The sequence below is a fragment of the Cyclopterus lumpus genome, chromosome 20 (genome assembly GCF_009769545.1).
Source record: "Cyclopterus lumpus isolate fCycLum1 chromosome 20, fCycLum1.pri, whole genome shotgun sequence".
NCBI lineage: Eukaryota > Metazoa > Chordata > Actinopteri > Perciformes > Cyclopteridae > Cyclopterus > Cyclopterus lumpus.
The window spans coordinates 17,862,240-17,877,616 of record NC_046985.1 but is presented as its reverse complement, the minus strand read 5'-3'; the positions used below and the strand labels follow the sequence as shown (position 1 = coordinate 17,877,616).

General features: G+C 42.9%; 1 protein-coding gene across 2 annotated transcripts; it reads right to left on the bottom strand.

The window, feature by feature from the left end:
• Positions 1 to 7,522: 7,522 nt before the first annotated feature.
• Positions 7,523 to 14,262, bottom strand: LOC117749727 (cytochrome c-type heme lyase). 2 transcript variants are annotated; one of them, XM_034560435.1, is made up of 8 exons: positions 14,164 to 14,262; positions 13,419 to 13,533; positions 13,241 to 13,288; positions 12,814 to 12,947; positions 12,404 to 12,552; positions 11,434 to 11,553; positions 11,207 to 11,293; positions 7,523 to 9,393 (listed from the first exon to the last, which is right to left on the bottom strand). In XM_034560435.1, the coding sequence occupies exons 2-8, from the start codon at positions 13,525 to 13,527 to the stop codon at positions 9,195 to 9,197; spliced, it is 846 nt and encodes a 281-aa protein (XP_034416326.1). In that variant the 5' UTR covers positions 13,528 to 13,533; positions 14,164 to 14,262; the 3' UTR covers positions 7,523 to 9,194. The 2 variants fall into 2 exon arrangements, with proteins under 2 accessions (XP_034416326.1, XP_034416327.1); XM_034560436.1 differs by lacking the exon at positions 11,207 to 11,293.
• Between the last annotated feature and the right edge of the window lie 1,115 nt (positions 14,263 to 15,377).

The window sequence follows — 15,377 nt, the reverse complement described above, 5'->3', positions numbered from 1 at the left end:
GGCATACATTATCACGGCTTTTGATACAAAGCTTAAATGCAGCCGTGTTTACGCTCATTGCAAAGCATTGCCACGGGGCATACCGTTATGGAGGCGAAGAAGGGGTTAAGGGAGTTTGTCTTTTTTAATAAAAGGCATTAATTTAACCACATAGCCTCAGAAAGAACAAATAACAACAACATTAAGCTTCCCCTTTTTGTAAATCAAAGAATACATTAATTAATGAGAGCACAATAAGGTGTCACTATATGTTTTTTAATTTGTGAACTATTCTCTAAAATCAGCAGAGGGAGGCGCGTGGAGACAGCTGCTGTCCTGAAACAACAGCTCAGCGAAAGCCTCGTGTGTTTGGCCGATGATGTGGTGGCTTTTATTCTCTGGATACATGAACAGAAGGGGGCAACCAAATACTACTGATGGGGATTAAGTCCCCTCGTGTCTGGAGGCGGACACCGTGCTTTAAAGCAAACCAGCCATCGAACAAATTCCAAAGAATGTACAACAGAACATGAATAAATTAACAGTCAGGAACAATTGGAGCGTGTTCATAAAAATGCTGTGATTACTTTGTTTGTTTATTTGTTGAAGAAAACTTACCCCAACTTAACTTTCCTCCCCTCTAATAAAAAATACAACCCGACAAGCTCTCTACTTTGTGGAGAGCCAATTAGTCCTCTGAATTCAACTGTCATCCAGTGAGGTCGCAGTATTCTTGTGAGAGTTGGAAACCCACAGAGCTTTATGCTGCTGTTTTCCTCCCTACCGGCTTTATTTCAGCTAATGAGCAAAGAGCCAGACAATAATCAGCTACACTGCTTTTCCTCTGATAATATTTGTGCAAGCCATGTTCTCCCATTGCTTTTGAACAGAATGGCCACACTGGGACAAGTAGGTTAAGTAAACAATCAAGGTGTTGAAGAAGATGTAGTAATGGTATTTATAGTACATATATAATATATCATTGTGTATTGCACTTTAACTTCTGTTATACTGTTGTGGGACAGCATTTCTCTACAATGATGCAATTAAAGGTCCAGTGTGTAGCATTTAGGCCAGGGGTCTCAAACTCGACTTACCTGGGGGCCACTGGAGGTAGAGTATGGGTGAGGCTGCATCAAGTATTCCACAAAAAAAACTGTACTTTGACTTATTAAAGTTCATGGTGCCTTGCATGCTGGGAAATGGCAGAGATTTGTCTGAGAGAGCAGTGTTGTGAAGAATGCTCTGACGTTGTCATAGCAGCGCTGACAAGCTGCCCCTGGCCTTGTGACTTCTTGTTCAGTACATTCAGCTCCTGTGTGACTTCAACAAGAAAAGCTAAGTCCATGAGCCATTTGGGAGCACAGGACCGGCCGTTCTACGGAGGGGGTTTCGCGGACTTCAATCTGATGAAAGTGTTCAAAAATCTAACGCTGCACTTGCGCCATGCACGCCGAATTATGGGGGGCTGGATGTCCCGTACTTCGGCTGGAGAAAGTACTCAAAAGCGTATCAGTAAACCACTTTAGCCGAAGAAAGTGTTGGATATTCGGATGCGGTACTTCCGCCTTGACCTGGCGTTCTCCTGAGGGGGTTTCGTGGTCTTCAATCCGATGAAAGTGTCCGAAAAATCGACTCGGGCCGCACTAACACTACACTTTGATGTCAAGTAGGGGGCCACAAAATATCGTCGGCTGCATGATTTAGGGGGAACTATTGTGTGTGTGTCTTAATAAGAGTCGTCATAGACTATATACAAGAAGTGGACGTAGTCAACATGTCGTCATCTATTGGGTTGTGGACAGATGTTATGATGTTGTGATTTCTCCGTTGCCGTCTTGGATTACGGCCGTCATTATGTTTTTTTGCTACCAACGAACAGGAAGTGACCATATTTTGAATGCGGAGGAGTGACGAGACATCTCTGGTAGTGGTAACGACCTGTCAGTCCCAGTAGCCACGCCCTCAAGCATCCCCTGCTTTATGGTCTGTTTGACTCTAAATGACCATAATTTACTAAATGAACATCACGCTGTATTGAAGAAGACTTGAAACTAGAGGTTGAGACCATAAATGTTTATAATGTTTACTGAGGGAATAAATCAAGAGAGAAGTAGAGTCATTTTCTCTATACAACCAGAGAAGTTGCCCCCTGGTGGTCACTAGATTTAAGACACTTGAACCGTTTATACCTACATGCAGTGATCCATGGTGATGGACCCAGCACAGGCCGGGTTCATCCTATACATGTAGGTACAGAGCCTCTAACTGATTTTCACCTGAAAGTTGTTATGGCAAATGTGTTGACCATTCAAAGCAACATTATCATTTATGTTTGCACCTGATGAATGTCCAATCAATTCTCCCTTTGAGCCCTGAAATATCTTTCTCCTCAACTGCTGGATGCTCCACTGGGTTCACCAGCTAATCTCTAACTGTGTCTCTGCTGTTTGCTGCTGAGCAGGTAGCGTACAGTGAGTTCATCAGAGCCTTTTTCAATGAAAACCACTGCCTGCTGCGGCAGAAAGACTGAAACAGTAATCGATGAGCCAGAAAGAGCTGAGGAGAACTGCAGAGGTGGTGGGCTTTGTCGGCAGGCTAGAAGCACACATGACTGGGCCTGTTGTTCACATGGAACAATATGGTTAGTGCAGCTTCAATAATCTGTTATCATGATATGATGCCGAGCGGGCTATCTAATGGCTTCTGCTGCTTTTTTGGACTGAAGTTGCTTGTTTCATGTTTGAAATGAAGGACACTCAATTGTTGCCGCTCAGCATATTTTATCTTATCGGTAACACAATATTTCATTAATATTTACCATTAATGATGGCTGCTGAGGGGAGCTTTTCCTCCCCTCTCCTCCTCTACTTGCCGTTAAGACACAATTTGATCCTCCGACCGGCTCCGTGATTTACTTTTAATTGCTGTGTTTAAACGCACATTGTTATAGCTGAGATTAACCTGAAAACAAACGGAGGTCTCTCCACTTCAAAGTGCTTGGGAATCAATACGTGGCTGAAAAAATAAATCCCTTTTAACAGGCACCTGGATGATTGCATGTCCACAGTGATTAGCAGAGAAACGCGGCCCTTCGATGTAAAACGGCAAACCTGTGTAACAAGGTGATCCATGGCAGCGATGGCGAGCGGACACGTGGACAGTGCTAGGTATTGGGGGGGGGGGCGTTGTGGATGTTGCTGTTACAGAGAGATGTTTTCCTCCTGCGCTGGAATCAAACAGCCGAACCGCCCCAGAAGCCGCAATAGACCAGAATGCAACGCTGGAGCCACAAGACGTGTTGCGTTGTCCACCCTCACTGTGCCTCCAGCTCTCGCTGCATCCACCCACATGAATAACCCACGGCTGATCAGGAAGCCAGCGCAGCCACATGCGCTCTTCGGACTGGGAGCACGGAGACGGTGCATTTGAGGACAGGGAGAAAAGAAAGGCACCCTGATCTCGGTCAAAAAGGTAACAAAATCCCAAAATGATATAGTTACACATGTCTCATGTGCTTAATCTCACAAACTGTAATGTGAAAAACACCAATTTGCTGTTTTACGGGGTTTGTGTGGAGAACTGTTTCCTGGCCGTGAGCAGTTGCCAGGTAACCAGCAGAGACTCGAGGAAGCCGCCCAGCTGGCGGTTCTCACATCTCATGAAATACAAGAGCACATTTTCTAATCGCCATTATATTGATAAATTAACCTCGTATCCAGAATCTAAATTGTCACTTTATTCCTGGAAGAGATGTTAGAACTTAATCTAGTGACACATTAAAAAATATAACAGTTTTGAGCTTAGTTCATGCTGTATTGAAGAAGACTTGAAACTAGAGATTGAGACCATAAACTCATGTTTACAATGTTTACTGAGGGAATAAATCAAGAGAGAAGGAGAGTCATTTATATAGACTTCTATAAAACCAGAGGAGTCGCACCCTGCTGGTCAGTAGAGAGAATGCAGCTTTAACACATTAAGCATAGACTTCTATACAACCAGAGGAGTCGCCCCCTGGTGTACAGTAGAGAGAATGCAGCTTCACTTTTCAGACCCGGAGGTTTCCCCCTGATTTACACTCCTGAGTACACTAAATTACAATAATACCAAATAAAAAGGTGAACTCAGTATTGTGTGATGAATGAATACAACCCACAAATGGATAATCCCCTGACACCAGTGGGCTGAAACAACTCTTCCTAACAAACAGCGATCAAGCAAACCCTAGCGGACAATTGTCCTGATATACGACGAGCAATGGGAGTGATATTAATGAGGTCACTGTCACAGCAACAACAACGGTTTTGACAACAGGTACGCAAAGCTTTGCTAAGCCAGGGCGAGTCAGGACATCTTCTTTAGGACAAACAATGTGGCGTTTGCTCGTTCACATCGCCCCGTTAGGAAGAGCTGCTCTGCGTCGTGAAGCACACTTCATACAAACGCAATCGCCTCAAAGCCGTCCGCTTAGGTGTGGAGGGGAACTGCGGTACTTCACATACATACACACATATTTATACACGTGCATCAAATGTGGAGAGATTCTGAAATTCTCTGGCGGTTTGCTGAAGGGCAACGATGATGCAGTGGCCAGGAGGTAAACCGCCACCCCTCCAGCCACCTGGTCTGTGCGGGCACTTGAACCGGGGCTTTCATTGAGTAAAACATTCGAAAGCAGATGTGTTTTTTTTGTTGGACCGATGTCCGTTTCAGTCCAGAAAGCCTTGAAGTGGCCTGACACACAGAGAACCCAACCCAATGAGCGGCCTTTACTCCGCATACCTCCTATTGTACTGACCATGAAGTGTTTGTGTGGCCTCTTGTGTTGGACTCGGTTGTTTTCAGGGCCTCTCTCCTTATTACCCTATCCACCCTACAACCTTCCCACTGTTTCCTGTGAAGTCTCTTAATCGCATCCACGTTTCCCTCTACAAGGAAGCCATGCGAGGAGAGAGGATACGAGGAATACGTTTTAAGAGAACTGAGACATCCTTTCCTCTGAAGCGTCACATGAAGTGTTTATGATCACAGCGGCTGTTAAGATAAGATAATCGTTTATTAGTCCCTCAGTGGGGAAATTACAGGATGGTCCTCTTTAACAGCTGGAGAGACTTTTGACTGCGTTTGTGTCTGTGCACATGATCAGTGTACTTATACTAATACAGACAGTTATTGGAGACACATTTTAATAAAGACACTGCCAGAGTAGAGGTGTTTTCTCTCTGTAGCCTGTTTCCTGTTGGCCTTTAAGATATATGCGCAGGAACCATTTCTACCGGGGGAATGCGTTTGTCTTATTTTTGAATTAATTGCGTCTGTATATTTTGAAAATCAGATTGTGACGTCATTATTAAACAACCCAGAATATGACTATGGTTTCTCTCTATTGTATTTGGCTCAATGTTTCAGGTTAAACTGAAATCCGGTGCAACCTTCAAGCAGTCGAGGAGCTGCTCATGCGTGTGCAGCAGTATTTCACATGAACGTACAGACAGAATGTACTCTGCTCACATTACCTTGTGCTGGAAGCATGTTGTTGGCAGCACACTTCCATATTCATAAGCTTTTATATGAAACATTAAACGTCTTTGTCTTCATTTCACCGATCACGTAATATGGCTTTGGAGAATTGGTTCACAGTAACTAATATCATCTGTCTTTCAACCTACAACTGAACAATGTTCAAACTGTTTGGCGTTTTGTGACACGTTGATGTTATTTTAGTCGGTTGAAAAGACGGCGAGAATAGGTCGTTGAAATCCCGGTTGGAGGTCACTGGGCTCCGTCAGTTTGTTTGGCGTCTCGACTCCTGGTGACCCGCCGGCCTTTGCTTCCTGGCGCTCTTTGTGTTAATTCTTTACTTCTTTGCCGGTTGCTGTCCTGCTTCAAACCTACCAGAGTCTCACCACACATGATACATAAAGAAAAAACAAGACATATTAATAATATGTAATATGTATACCATGCCAGTAAAACATTGGCCTCACACAATGAGCCAATCTGAAGAACTGTCAGTTAGTGAACCTCACTGCTGAAGATCCACACAGACTAAATGAGAGAACCAGAGGGAGAACTGTGACAGAAAATGTACTTGTGTTTAGTTCCTGTAGGATGTTTTATTGTTCCCCTTCAGCTCAAACATGTCAATTCTAGTGAAACACCCCCCTCTTGTGTTCAGCTTCAAAACTGCATCGACGTGTGGATGAAAAATGTGAATTAGCCTCCGACCAAATGACTGGAGCGCTCCAGAGTGTCTCATTTATTAGCAGGATGAGGAGTTATCCCAGTCTTACTTCATCAAATATTAGCTTATTTTCAGAAATCTCAGTTTCACCTTAGATATGTGTGACCCAAGCTACCGTGGAAACGTATCCCTACACTCCAGATAGACACATATACACCAGTCAGCTCTCATCACCACGGACGGTTCTCTGGGAAAACAAAGTCTCCCAACTTCTCCTGTGAACAACCGTGGAGTCAAATCTTTGTTTAGAAAACACGTTATAAATGTCAGAAAATAATTGTTGAAAACACGCGGAAAGACTGATCCCATAGTACTGAATTCTGGAGTTAGTTTTGTGTGTGTGTGTGCGTGTGTGTTTATCAAAATATGTAAAGACGTCCAACTGAGTCGGGTCGTGGATCCACTTACACAGCATAAGACGCATCAAATCGCCTTGGTTTTGAGTAATATCCGTCCGTATGTGCTTCCAAATGTATCTGTGTTTTTGGGTTGTAATGTAAAATGACACTTTTAAAAACCACGTAGCATAATCCTATTCCTAGTCCATTAGGACTAGTGAACCGTCCTAATGGAAGAACTTGATCGGACTGTCTTGGAACCTAAAACTGCTCAGAGCCCAGAGTAGAAAGCAGCAAATGGTGGAAGACCAATGGCATTCTTGCTTTCTGTAGTCTGTACGGAATCCACGTCAACGCATACGCTGACTAAACGACACTCAGGGCAAGTGTTGTGGGATAAAAAATGAGGTGTATCCAGTAATATGTGGCGTAAAATGACAAGCAAAAAGTCTCAAATGCTTTAAGAACATCGTCTTACTATTTAAACGCCTTCCTGTGAGATCAGGCCGATAGAAACAGGGTTTTAAGTTGTCTTGTGCTTTGTTTATGCCAGTGGGCTTGTTCATTCTTGCTGTGAATTGAACTTTTATTATTATTATATGTAATGCTTATATGTAATTATATGTAATGCTCTGTGGCTGATAATGTTAATGTAAAAATGACATGTAATGTAAACTGAGTTTTTCTCTATGAACGTGATAAATCCTGTAGTTAGTTAGTTCAGTCGGCAGCTGAGATGAGACAAAAAACTGAGACAGCCATGCGGTTTATTTTCACCAGCTGTGATGCTGCATTGCGTCCAGCAGATGGTTCTAAATGCGCGGCTGTGGGGTTGGTTTGGTCTCGACACTTAACGCTGTTCTTCCAACTTGTGCCTTTACTACTGTTCCTTTGAATGTACTTTCCCCTTTCAATGTTGGTTTCTGGTTTCCAAAGGAAAGGCAAATAGGATTCAGAGGCAGAAGATGAGCAGCTTTATTGTTAAGTTTAGTTGACCACCAGAGCTAATAAAATGATGTATTTAATTTTTACATACAAGAACTTCTTCTCAAGAACCAAGATTATGTCCTCGGAAATCTACTCCATCAATAAATACAAATAACCAAAAACAATAAGCTGAATACAACGCGGGAGCAAAAGCAGATTCAAAGTCATTAATTGACTCTGATAGAAAGTGAATTTAGAGCTTTAACACCCTTGATGAAATAATAGAGTTTTCAGTATACAAAATAAACTGCAGTGATTAACAGTTAACTTTCAAACAATCTACTGATGTCCAACTGATTTAACAGCAAGGCTCATGTCCATCCAGGTCCTTTAAAAAAAAAAAAGTTTTTATATATATATATATATATATATATATACATACCAGTAAAACATATTACCTCCAGTAAAACATGACAGCATGGACCAGTGGAGAACCACATGGTGGGTTCTCTAGCATCACAGTCAGCCGGTCAGGGAGCTGCCTCCACTCTGAGCACCTTTCAGTCCACATGGAGGGTCACTGACAGAGGTACAGCCGTGAGCTGGTTTACATTTGAGCCACAGTTCAAGTTAATTAGCACCCAAAGCAAAATACTGTCTGGCAGACGACACAAAGAAAACTAACTGGAGTGTCCTAGTGGGACATTTCTTTTATTTATATATTTTCACTATATACACATCAATTTCAAATAGAGAATATAAGCTATTTTGAAGCTTAAACCTTTGTGATCACAACCAGGGTTCCCACTGTTTCAGTGATGCAGCCGGTGTGATAGGTCATACAGTCATAAAGTGAGATTTAGTTTCCACATCACCAATATCCTGTGGTCCATAAGTGACCATTTGAACTATATGATTCTGAACATAAACTTCAGACAGCAATGTGATCTGTGTCATGTCTTTTAACTTAAACTAGAAGTTCATATTCAGCTGATGGAAACGAGGAGAATGTTGAAATCATTTACTCTCTCTCATTTTTTCAATGACTCAAAGCTGATATGAAATGCAACTAATCAGAAGCAGCAATAGCAGAATAGTACTGCAAATCTGTACTTAAGTTCTCCTGCAACTCAGTACTGCTTTAACATAAAGGCAGCATGGGACCTCGGGAAAGGTCAACGAATAAATGGTTAAAATTGAGGCAGCAGAAGCTGTATGCTGACTTTTAGTCCATTTTTAAAAGAATAGACCTAGATCAGCGATGACCTCACCATGACATCAGGTTGTTTTTCTTCTCAGTCTTGGCCACAGAAGACAACAAACTTTGTGTGTAACTTCGGCGGAGTGTTCTTTAATGTTGAAGTGCGAGCAGAGTGAAGGCAGAGCAAGACACCCGCTGACCTTTGAACTGCAACGCAAACCCAAAAGAGGATTTTCCTCAGAAATAAATATGATGAGATGAAGCTTTATGCCCAACAGACGTTCTGCAAACACCAACAGTCATTTTATTTGTCTTCATAAGTTCTGGGTATGTTTTCGTTCACAGCACCACACATCCTGTACAGAGCGGAAATAAGGAACGCCAGTTTCAGAGTCTGTGTGTGTGTGTGTGTGTGTGTGTGTTTGAATTCAAACAGTGACCTATATGTATGCGTGTGTGTGTGTGTGTGTGTGTGTGTGTGACGCAAGTGTCCAAGTCCCTTTTAGGAGGTCCAGCGCCACCAGGTCACCTTCATGCGGTCCCAGACGGCGCCTAAAGAGTCGTATGCGGGGCGCACGTCGAGGATGGAGAACTGGTAGTTCTCCTTGTTGATTTCCCCGTCGTAGTAGTCGATGACGTAGCGCACCTCCTTCCCACAGCGGTCAATGATCCAGTCGTGGCGGTCGAAAGGCAGCTCATAGCTAAAGAGGAGGAGAGATGAATCCAATGAAATATGGTGCTATTTATCAATCTAGATATATATTATTCTGATGACTTGCACTGAATGGAGTGAGCCAGGGATGCATAGTCCGGACAGTAGCTGCTGTTAGCCAGCCTCAAGCACACTTCCAAATGATCGTCAGTCAAGGTGGAACGGTATTTGGACTTAAAAATCTTCATGTGGGAAAAGGCTGACTCGCATAAATAAGTGGAGCCGAATAATGCAGTCAAGAAGGTAGCACATTTCCTCATGTTGGGGTACTTTTCCTCTGAGTAAGTTCCAGAATTGTCCATGAGCCCTGGACTCCAGCTGAATGTCAGCTTGTAGTGTCAGAATCTCATCCTCCACTCCAGATGAGTTGAGGTGAAACAGTGTTGCAATTTTTGATGCAAGTGAATCAACCTCAGCATCTTCTCGAAAAGGGTAGCACATGAATGTAGCGACTGGCTCCAGTAAAGCAAAGTCTTGAAAGCGTCTGTCAAACTGACAGTTCTCAATCTGGTCTATGTAGCGTGCACTATCAAGTTGCACACACGCCTTGCCTTGCGTCTCCAGCTCTGATGCGAGGTTCTGGAAGTTTGCCAAATCATGGCGCTGCAGCTTTGAGGAAAGATGTTGCATTTTCCGTTTGAAAGCATTAACTCAGCTGATCATATCAACCACGGTTTTGTCTTTTCCCTGCAGCTCTACATTAAGGTCATTCAACATGTTGGTCAGATCGGTTAAAAATGCCAAGTCTAGCAGCCACTGATCGTCATTTAGTTGGCTGTATTCTGCATGTTTAGCAACACGGAATAACTCCTTAATCTCCGGACAGAGCTCTCGAAATCTCTGCAGGAATTTCCCTCGACTAAGCCATCTCACGTCAGTGTGTAGCAATAAACGACGCTTCGGTGGCTTTTGTGGTCAGCTGTGAGAAAAATGACTGCTGTCCAGACAACTGGGATGTTAGTTCCTTTCTCAGCTCGCTTTTCGGAGGGAAGTCAGTGTCGATATTTTTTTTTATTTTTTATACCTCCAAAACTAGGCAGATCACACCAAAAACAAGCCATTTTTAATCTTAGAGTGAACTGTCCCTTAAAAGCAGCATAAGACCTGTGACTGAATGTGTCTGTCACTCTGGTTTTTGACTGACAGGATGGAAGGTGCAATTATGTTTCTACGTTAGATAAATGTAATAAAATGGCTACATTGTAAGTAGCACATACCACATTTCTCTCCACTGAACTATGTCTAATGATGCACGTTTACAAAATGTCTCACCGTCTCCACATCTTCTTCCCTTGTTTGTGTTTTACTAACAGGTGAAAATAACACGAGGTCCTCCTGTTCAAGCTGAAGTCTGATTCCTAAGCGTCTGTGACATCAAACAGCAGCTCGAGACCATCACTGGAGCACCGAGTACATGGCGGCTGCTTTCCCTTTATCCCCCCTCGTATTTTGAACCAATGCCACAAAATGATGAAACTGCTAGCTGATAACTTTAAGAGCAACTAAAGCCCATAAAAAAACAATGTTGAAGGGATTGTGTAGTGTGGTTGATGGATTCAATCTTGACATTATAGCGAACACTATTTGAAGTCCACATATTGTGTTACAAATACGCATAGCAGCTGCACTCTACTTGTTGAAACCCGGTCATTGCAATTTCATGTCGGCAGATTAGCAGATAGCATAAGCTAACGGCCTTTCAAGACCATAGAAAGAAAAGAAAAAAGTTTAAACTTATGCTGTGATTGTATTGCTACGCTGGTTACAGAAAATAGTTCTTCTATAGGTGTGAAGGAGCTCACCCCAACCAGTGGCGGAAGCGAGCCCTGGGGGAGAACTCTTTGGCTTTACCACCGAACCTCTTCAGGGTCGGCCCACAAGGACATTCACTGCAACACAAGACACGGTGCTCATCAAATAACTGCCACTACTTTAATGTACAGGCAGATCAAACTGGAAAACGTTTGTGGACAACTTGTAAAACTATTTAAAATCATAGGTTTGCAGCTTTTCATTTGTTCAAACTCACCCTGCATGCAGCGCCTCCCATTTTAGGATCTCCTGCCAGGCCTGCTCGTTGTTCGTGTTGTGGATTTTGATGATGTTGGTCATATCTTGAGCGCCGAGGTCATCTTCACGCCAGCGCCACCTGCAGCACGAACAAGGCCGAGCGTTAAATCAGATAAAAGAACCAACCCAGTCTCCCTCTCCTCCCAGTTTAAGAGTGTGATGCTATAATTATTAAAGCTAGCAGTATATACAGAATAAGGATTCAGCCATTACGCCAATTAAAGATTAGAAAGAAACCTAAAGCCTCAATCAGAGATACCGGTTGCCTACTGCAAACGAGGCAAGATAAGTTTCTGTTAAATATCTATTTTTAAATCACTTTTTTTTCACTTTATGCCCGCTCAATACCTACTGTTTATTTCTACAGCAGCACATTCTGCAACCATTACACTTTAATCATGACGTAATGCTCAATAATTACATACAATCACTTTAGTTCTTGGCCAAATATTGATTGATTTGTATCGGTGATGTGACAGACAGGAAGGTGGAAGTACATAAATAGAAATCAGCAGTTGAGTAGGGCAGAAGCTATGGCGTCCACGAAAAGTATCTGCAGTGAACGCTCCACATAAAAAAGAAACTGCTTTCAGAAGGACGCAGAAAAGAGCCTGATCCACTGTGAAAGGGTGCTGCTTGGGGCGGTGGAGTTGTGCTGAGCTCACCTGCAGGCTTATGTCATAAGACAAATGTTGTGCAATTCAAATTCAGAATCAAATCTATTATTAATTACCCTCATTGCCATCCCGGGGAGACAACAAATAGCACTCTAGCTTTTTAACTCTATCTTCAGGCTCCCAGATTTCAGATGACGTATACAACTTCTATGTGGGTTTCTCAGTGTTAAAATGTTTTAGGGGATGTTACATGTGTGCTACGTCACTGCCCAGGTGTCCGGTGATGAACCGGCATACGCGGTATGGACTGACCCTTTCCGCAGCATAGCGTTCCAGAACATCTGCTCAGATGGGTAAACCCACTTCTTCTCTGTGTTGTGACGAGGAATGTTGGACTCCTCTCTGGCCAGTGGGAGGGCGAAGGGCTGGTCTTGAGCTGGTACTTGGTTAGGAGGCGGCATCTGCACACACACACACAGGCAGGAGACAGCTCAACAACACACCAATGTGATCCATAGCTCATCTCTCCAAGAGGTTGCACCTTTTCTGCTTATTGTTTTGAGAACTGCAATTTACCCTGTGGTTCTTTAGTCAAAAAGTGTCAGCTAAATGACATGTAATGTAAAAAAGACTAAATTGATCCATTTCCACTTGTTTGTCATACTATCACTCCCTTTTCCATCCACCCATCACCCACTTCTACACTTAAGTGGTGCAGTTACCATGTTGGCTGGGTCGATGTCACTCTTCATGCCTTCTGCAGCTTTCATGGGACACTCCACAAAGTCATAGGCCCGGTCCTGGTGAACTGGACCCGGCACTGCTTGGTGCATCGGACACTCCGGAGGGGGTGACGCTACAGGAAATAAGAGCACCCGATTGAGGCGCGGCAGGTACCAACCCTGGACAGTACAACCTTCAACAATGCGAATGTTAAAAAGATGTGACAGAGCCCAGTCAAGAAAAAGAAAATCGAAACGGTGTCGTGGCTCAAGCCATTGAAACAAAAATAAATTAAACATTGGAAAGCAGTATGACTTTATATGCTTAAGTTAACCTGCAACTTATGGGTCAGTGTTTCTAGGAAACACATCTGTTAAGCATTACAGGCATGACACACATACTTGAACAGGACTTTAAGAGTAATACCTTTCACAGGCTGAGCTTGATGCATGGGGCACTCCACAGGTGGAGAAACTAAGAGAAGCAGATACAAACAAATTGCAACATGTTAACACAATTTTAACAACTATTGCTAAAAAAAAGTAAAACAGAACTAGTGTTAAGCACTAGACAAATAAATAAACAAAACAAAGAGTGTTAGCACCTTTAACAGGCGGGGCTTCTTGGTCCATGGGACAGCCCTGAGGAGGGGCGGCTGTCATCGCCTCTGCCCAGACTGTAGGAGCCGCAGGAGTAGACAAGGAGGCTCCCATCCTGCCCTGTCAGATGGGGACACACACAGACACACACACACACAGTCAATACGGATGTCAGATGAATTGGTATGGCAGTCATTGTAGGCACATAGATGGAGGCAGATATATAAACGAGCATCTAGCTCTACATAAAGCACTTCCCTGACAAACGATGGGAGCTGACTTCCGTCTTTATTCATCAGGCCAGTTATCGGAAAAAAGTTATGTTGAAGCGGGGTTGCACTTAAGGGTACCATGCTTTATGACTAACGTTCCTTAGTTCAGTCGAAATAATGTGTTTTTAAGTGAACTCCAATCGCCAGCTCACATAAAACATCCATGTTGCCCTTCGGATGGGCTAGCCAGCCTGACTCCTCCCACAAGTTTGATTAACCTCACGGTGAGCATTAGCATCAAAGCTAATGTGGTAATGCTGGCTGACAGCTTGGTTCCAGTCCCCCAGACCGTCCATGCCCCGTGAGCTACTTAGCAGCTATGCTAACGTTAGCCCTACATGTTTCCTGTATTACTGTCCTGCTATCCTGTATTTTAACACGTTAACAACCCCGTCAGCTTCCTCTTTTACTGTCGGTCTAAACGCGTTGTCTCGAGGGGGTGGGAGCACAATAAGCGCGAGAGAGACGCCGACTGTACCTGGAAGAGGAGTCAGCAGAGAGGCGTCCTTGTGTCGGTGTGCTCTCCCAATGTCAACGAGCAGGATACGCCACCGTGAGCTATGAGTGCCGTGCGTAAACCAAGTACGTCATCACGCTGTTTTCGACCACACGACGTACGCATTCAGTAACATGCTGGTGATATAACATGAGCCGTAAGAGCCCAGTAGTCCTCTTCCTCGTGTGTCATGAACCCAGAGTTGTCGATATCGAGTATTGCGTTCTGAGACTATGGTGTTCCTGATTTTTTGTCCATCTGCTTTTACTTGTGGTTGTATCAAATGCAATGGCAGTGAGTTATATAGGACATATAGCAAACACTATAGTACAACACTGTACGTTATAATACACTACACTACAATGTATACATACTGCACAAAGGAAGCACATGCATGTGGGAACAACATTTGAAACACTCCTTTACACCATCCCTAATAGGCCCAACATGGTTATTACTTATTAGGTTCTAATAACCTGTTGATATCATGAAGTCATACGGATAGCCTAGTGACTGGATTCAAACGTATTGACGTGTTTTTTGTCCCAATACTGAATACATGTCTACTTTTATATTATGACACTAATCACTCACGGTGTTATAAAACGCAGTTCATCCTGTGGTGGTGGTGGTTGTCCACTGAGGGGCGCCAAAACACAGTCTTAAGTTGAGCTTTTGTCAAGGAATAACAACATTTTAAGAAAAGATAAGATAAGCTGTTATCGTTTTATAGCAATCAAAATGTTGTGTTGATAATATTATTATGTACTTTTGTATTTTAATGCTCGGACAATATTGTCTTTTGTCTTACTGCTAATCCAATAAAGCCCCATTGAATTGAATTGAATTCATTATTAGTTGTTGTTGTTGTTGTTGTTGTTGTTAGTGCCTAGAAACAAGAAATGCATTTAAGAAACAAAATTAGCAATAATAATATTGGGTCCATTGCTTTTTTTCTCACTAGATGAGACCATTAAAAGGTTGAAGGTCCTTATAATTGGATGTTGCTCTATAGTGATGCCAAACTAATTTACAATGAATCAATCAGGTGACCACAACTGATCAAAACATTCCATGAGTTTTATCCCAGAGTTTATCACCTTGTTAAACCTTGATTGTTCGTTTTACTACTTTTATGAGAATTTCCTCAAAAGTTTAAAACGCTTGCAATTAATAGCTCTATTGTGCTTTTGTAC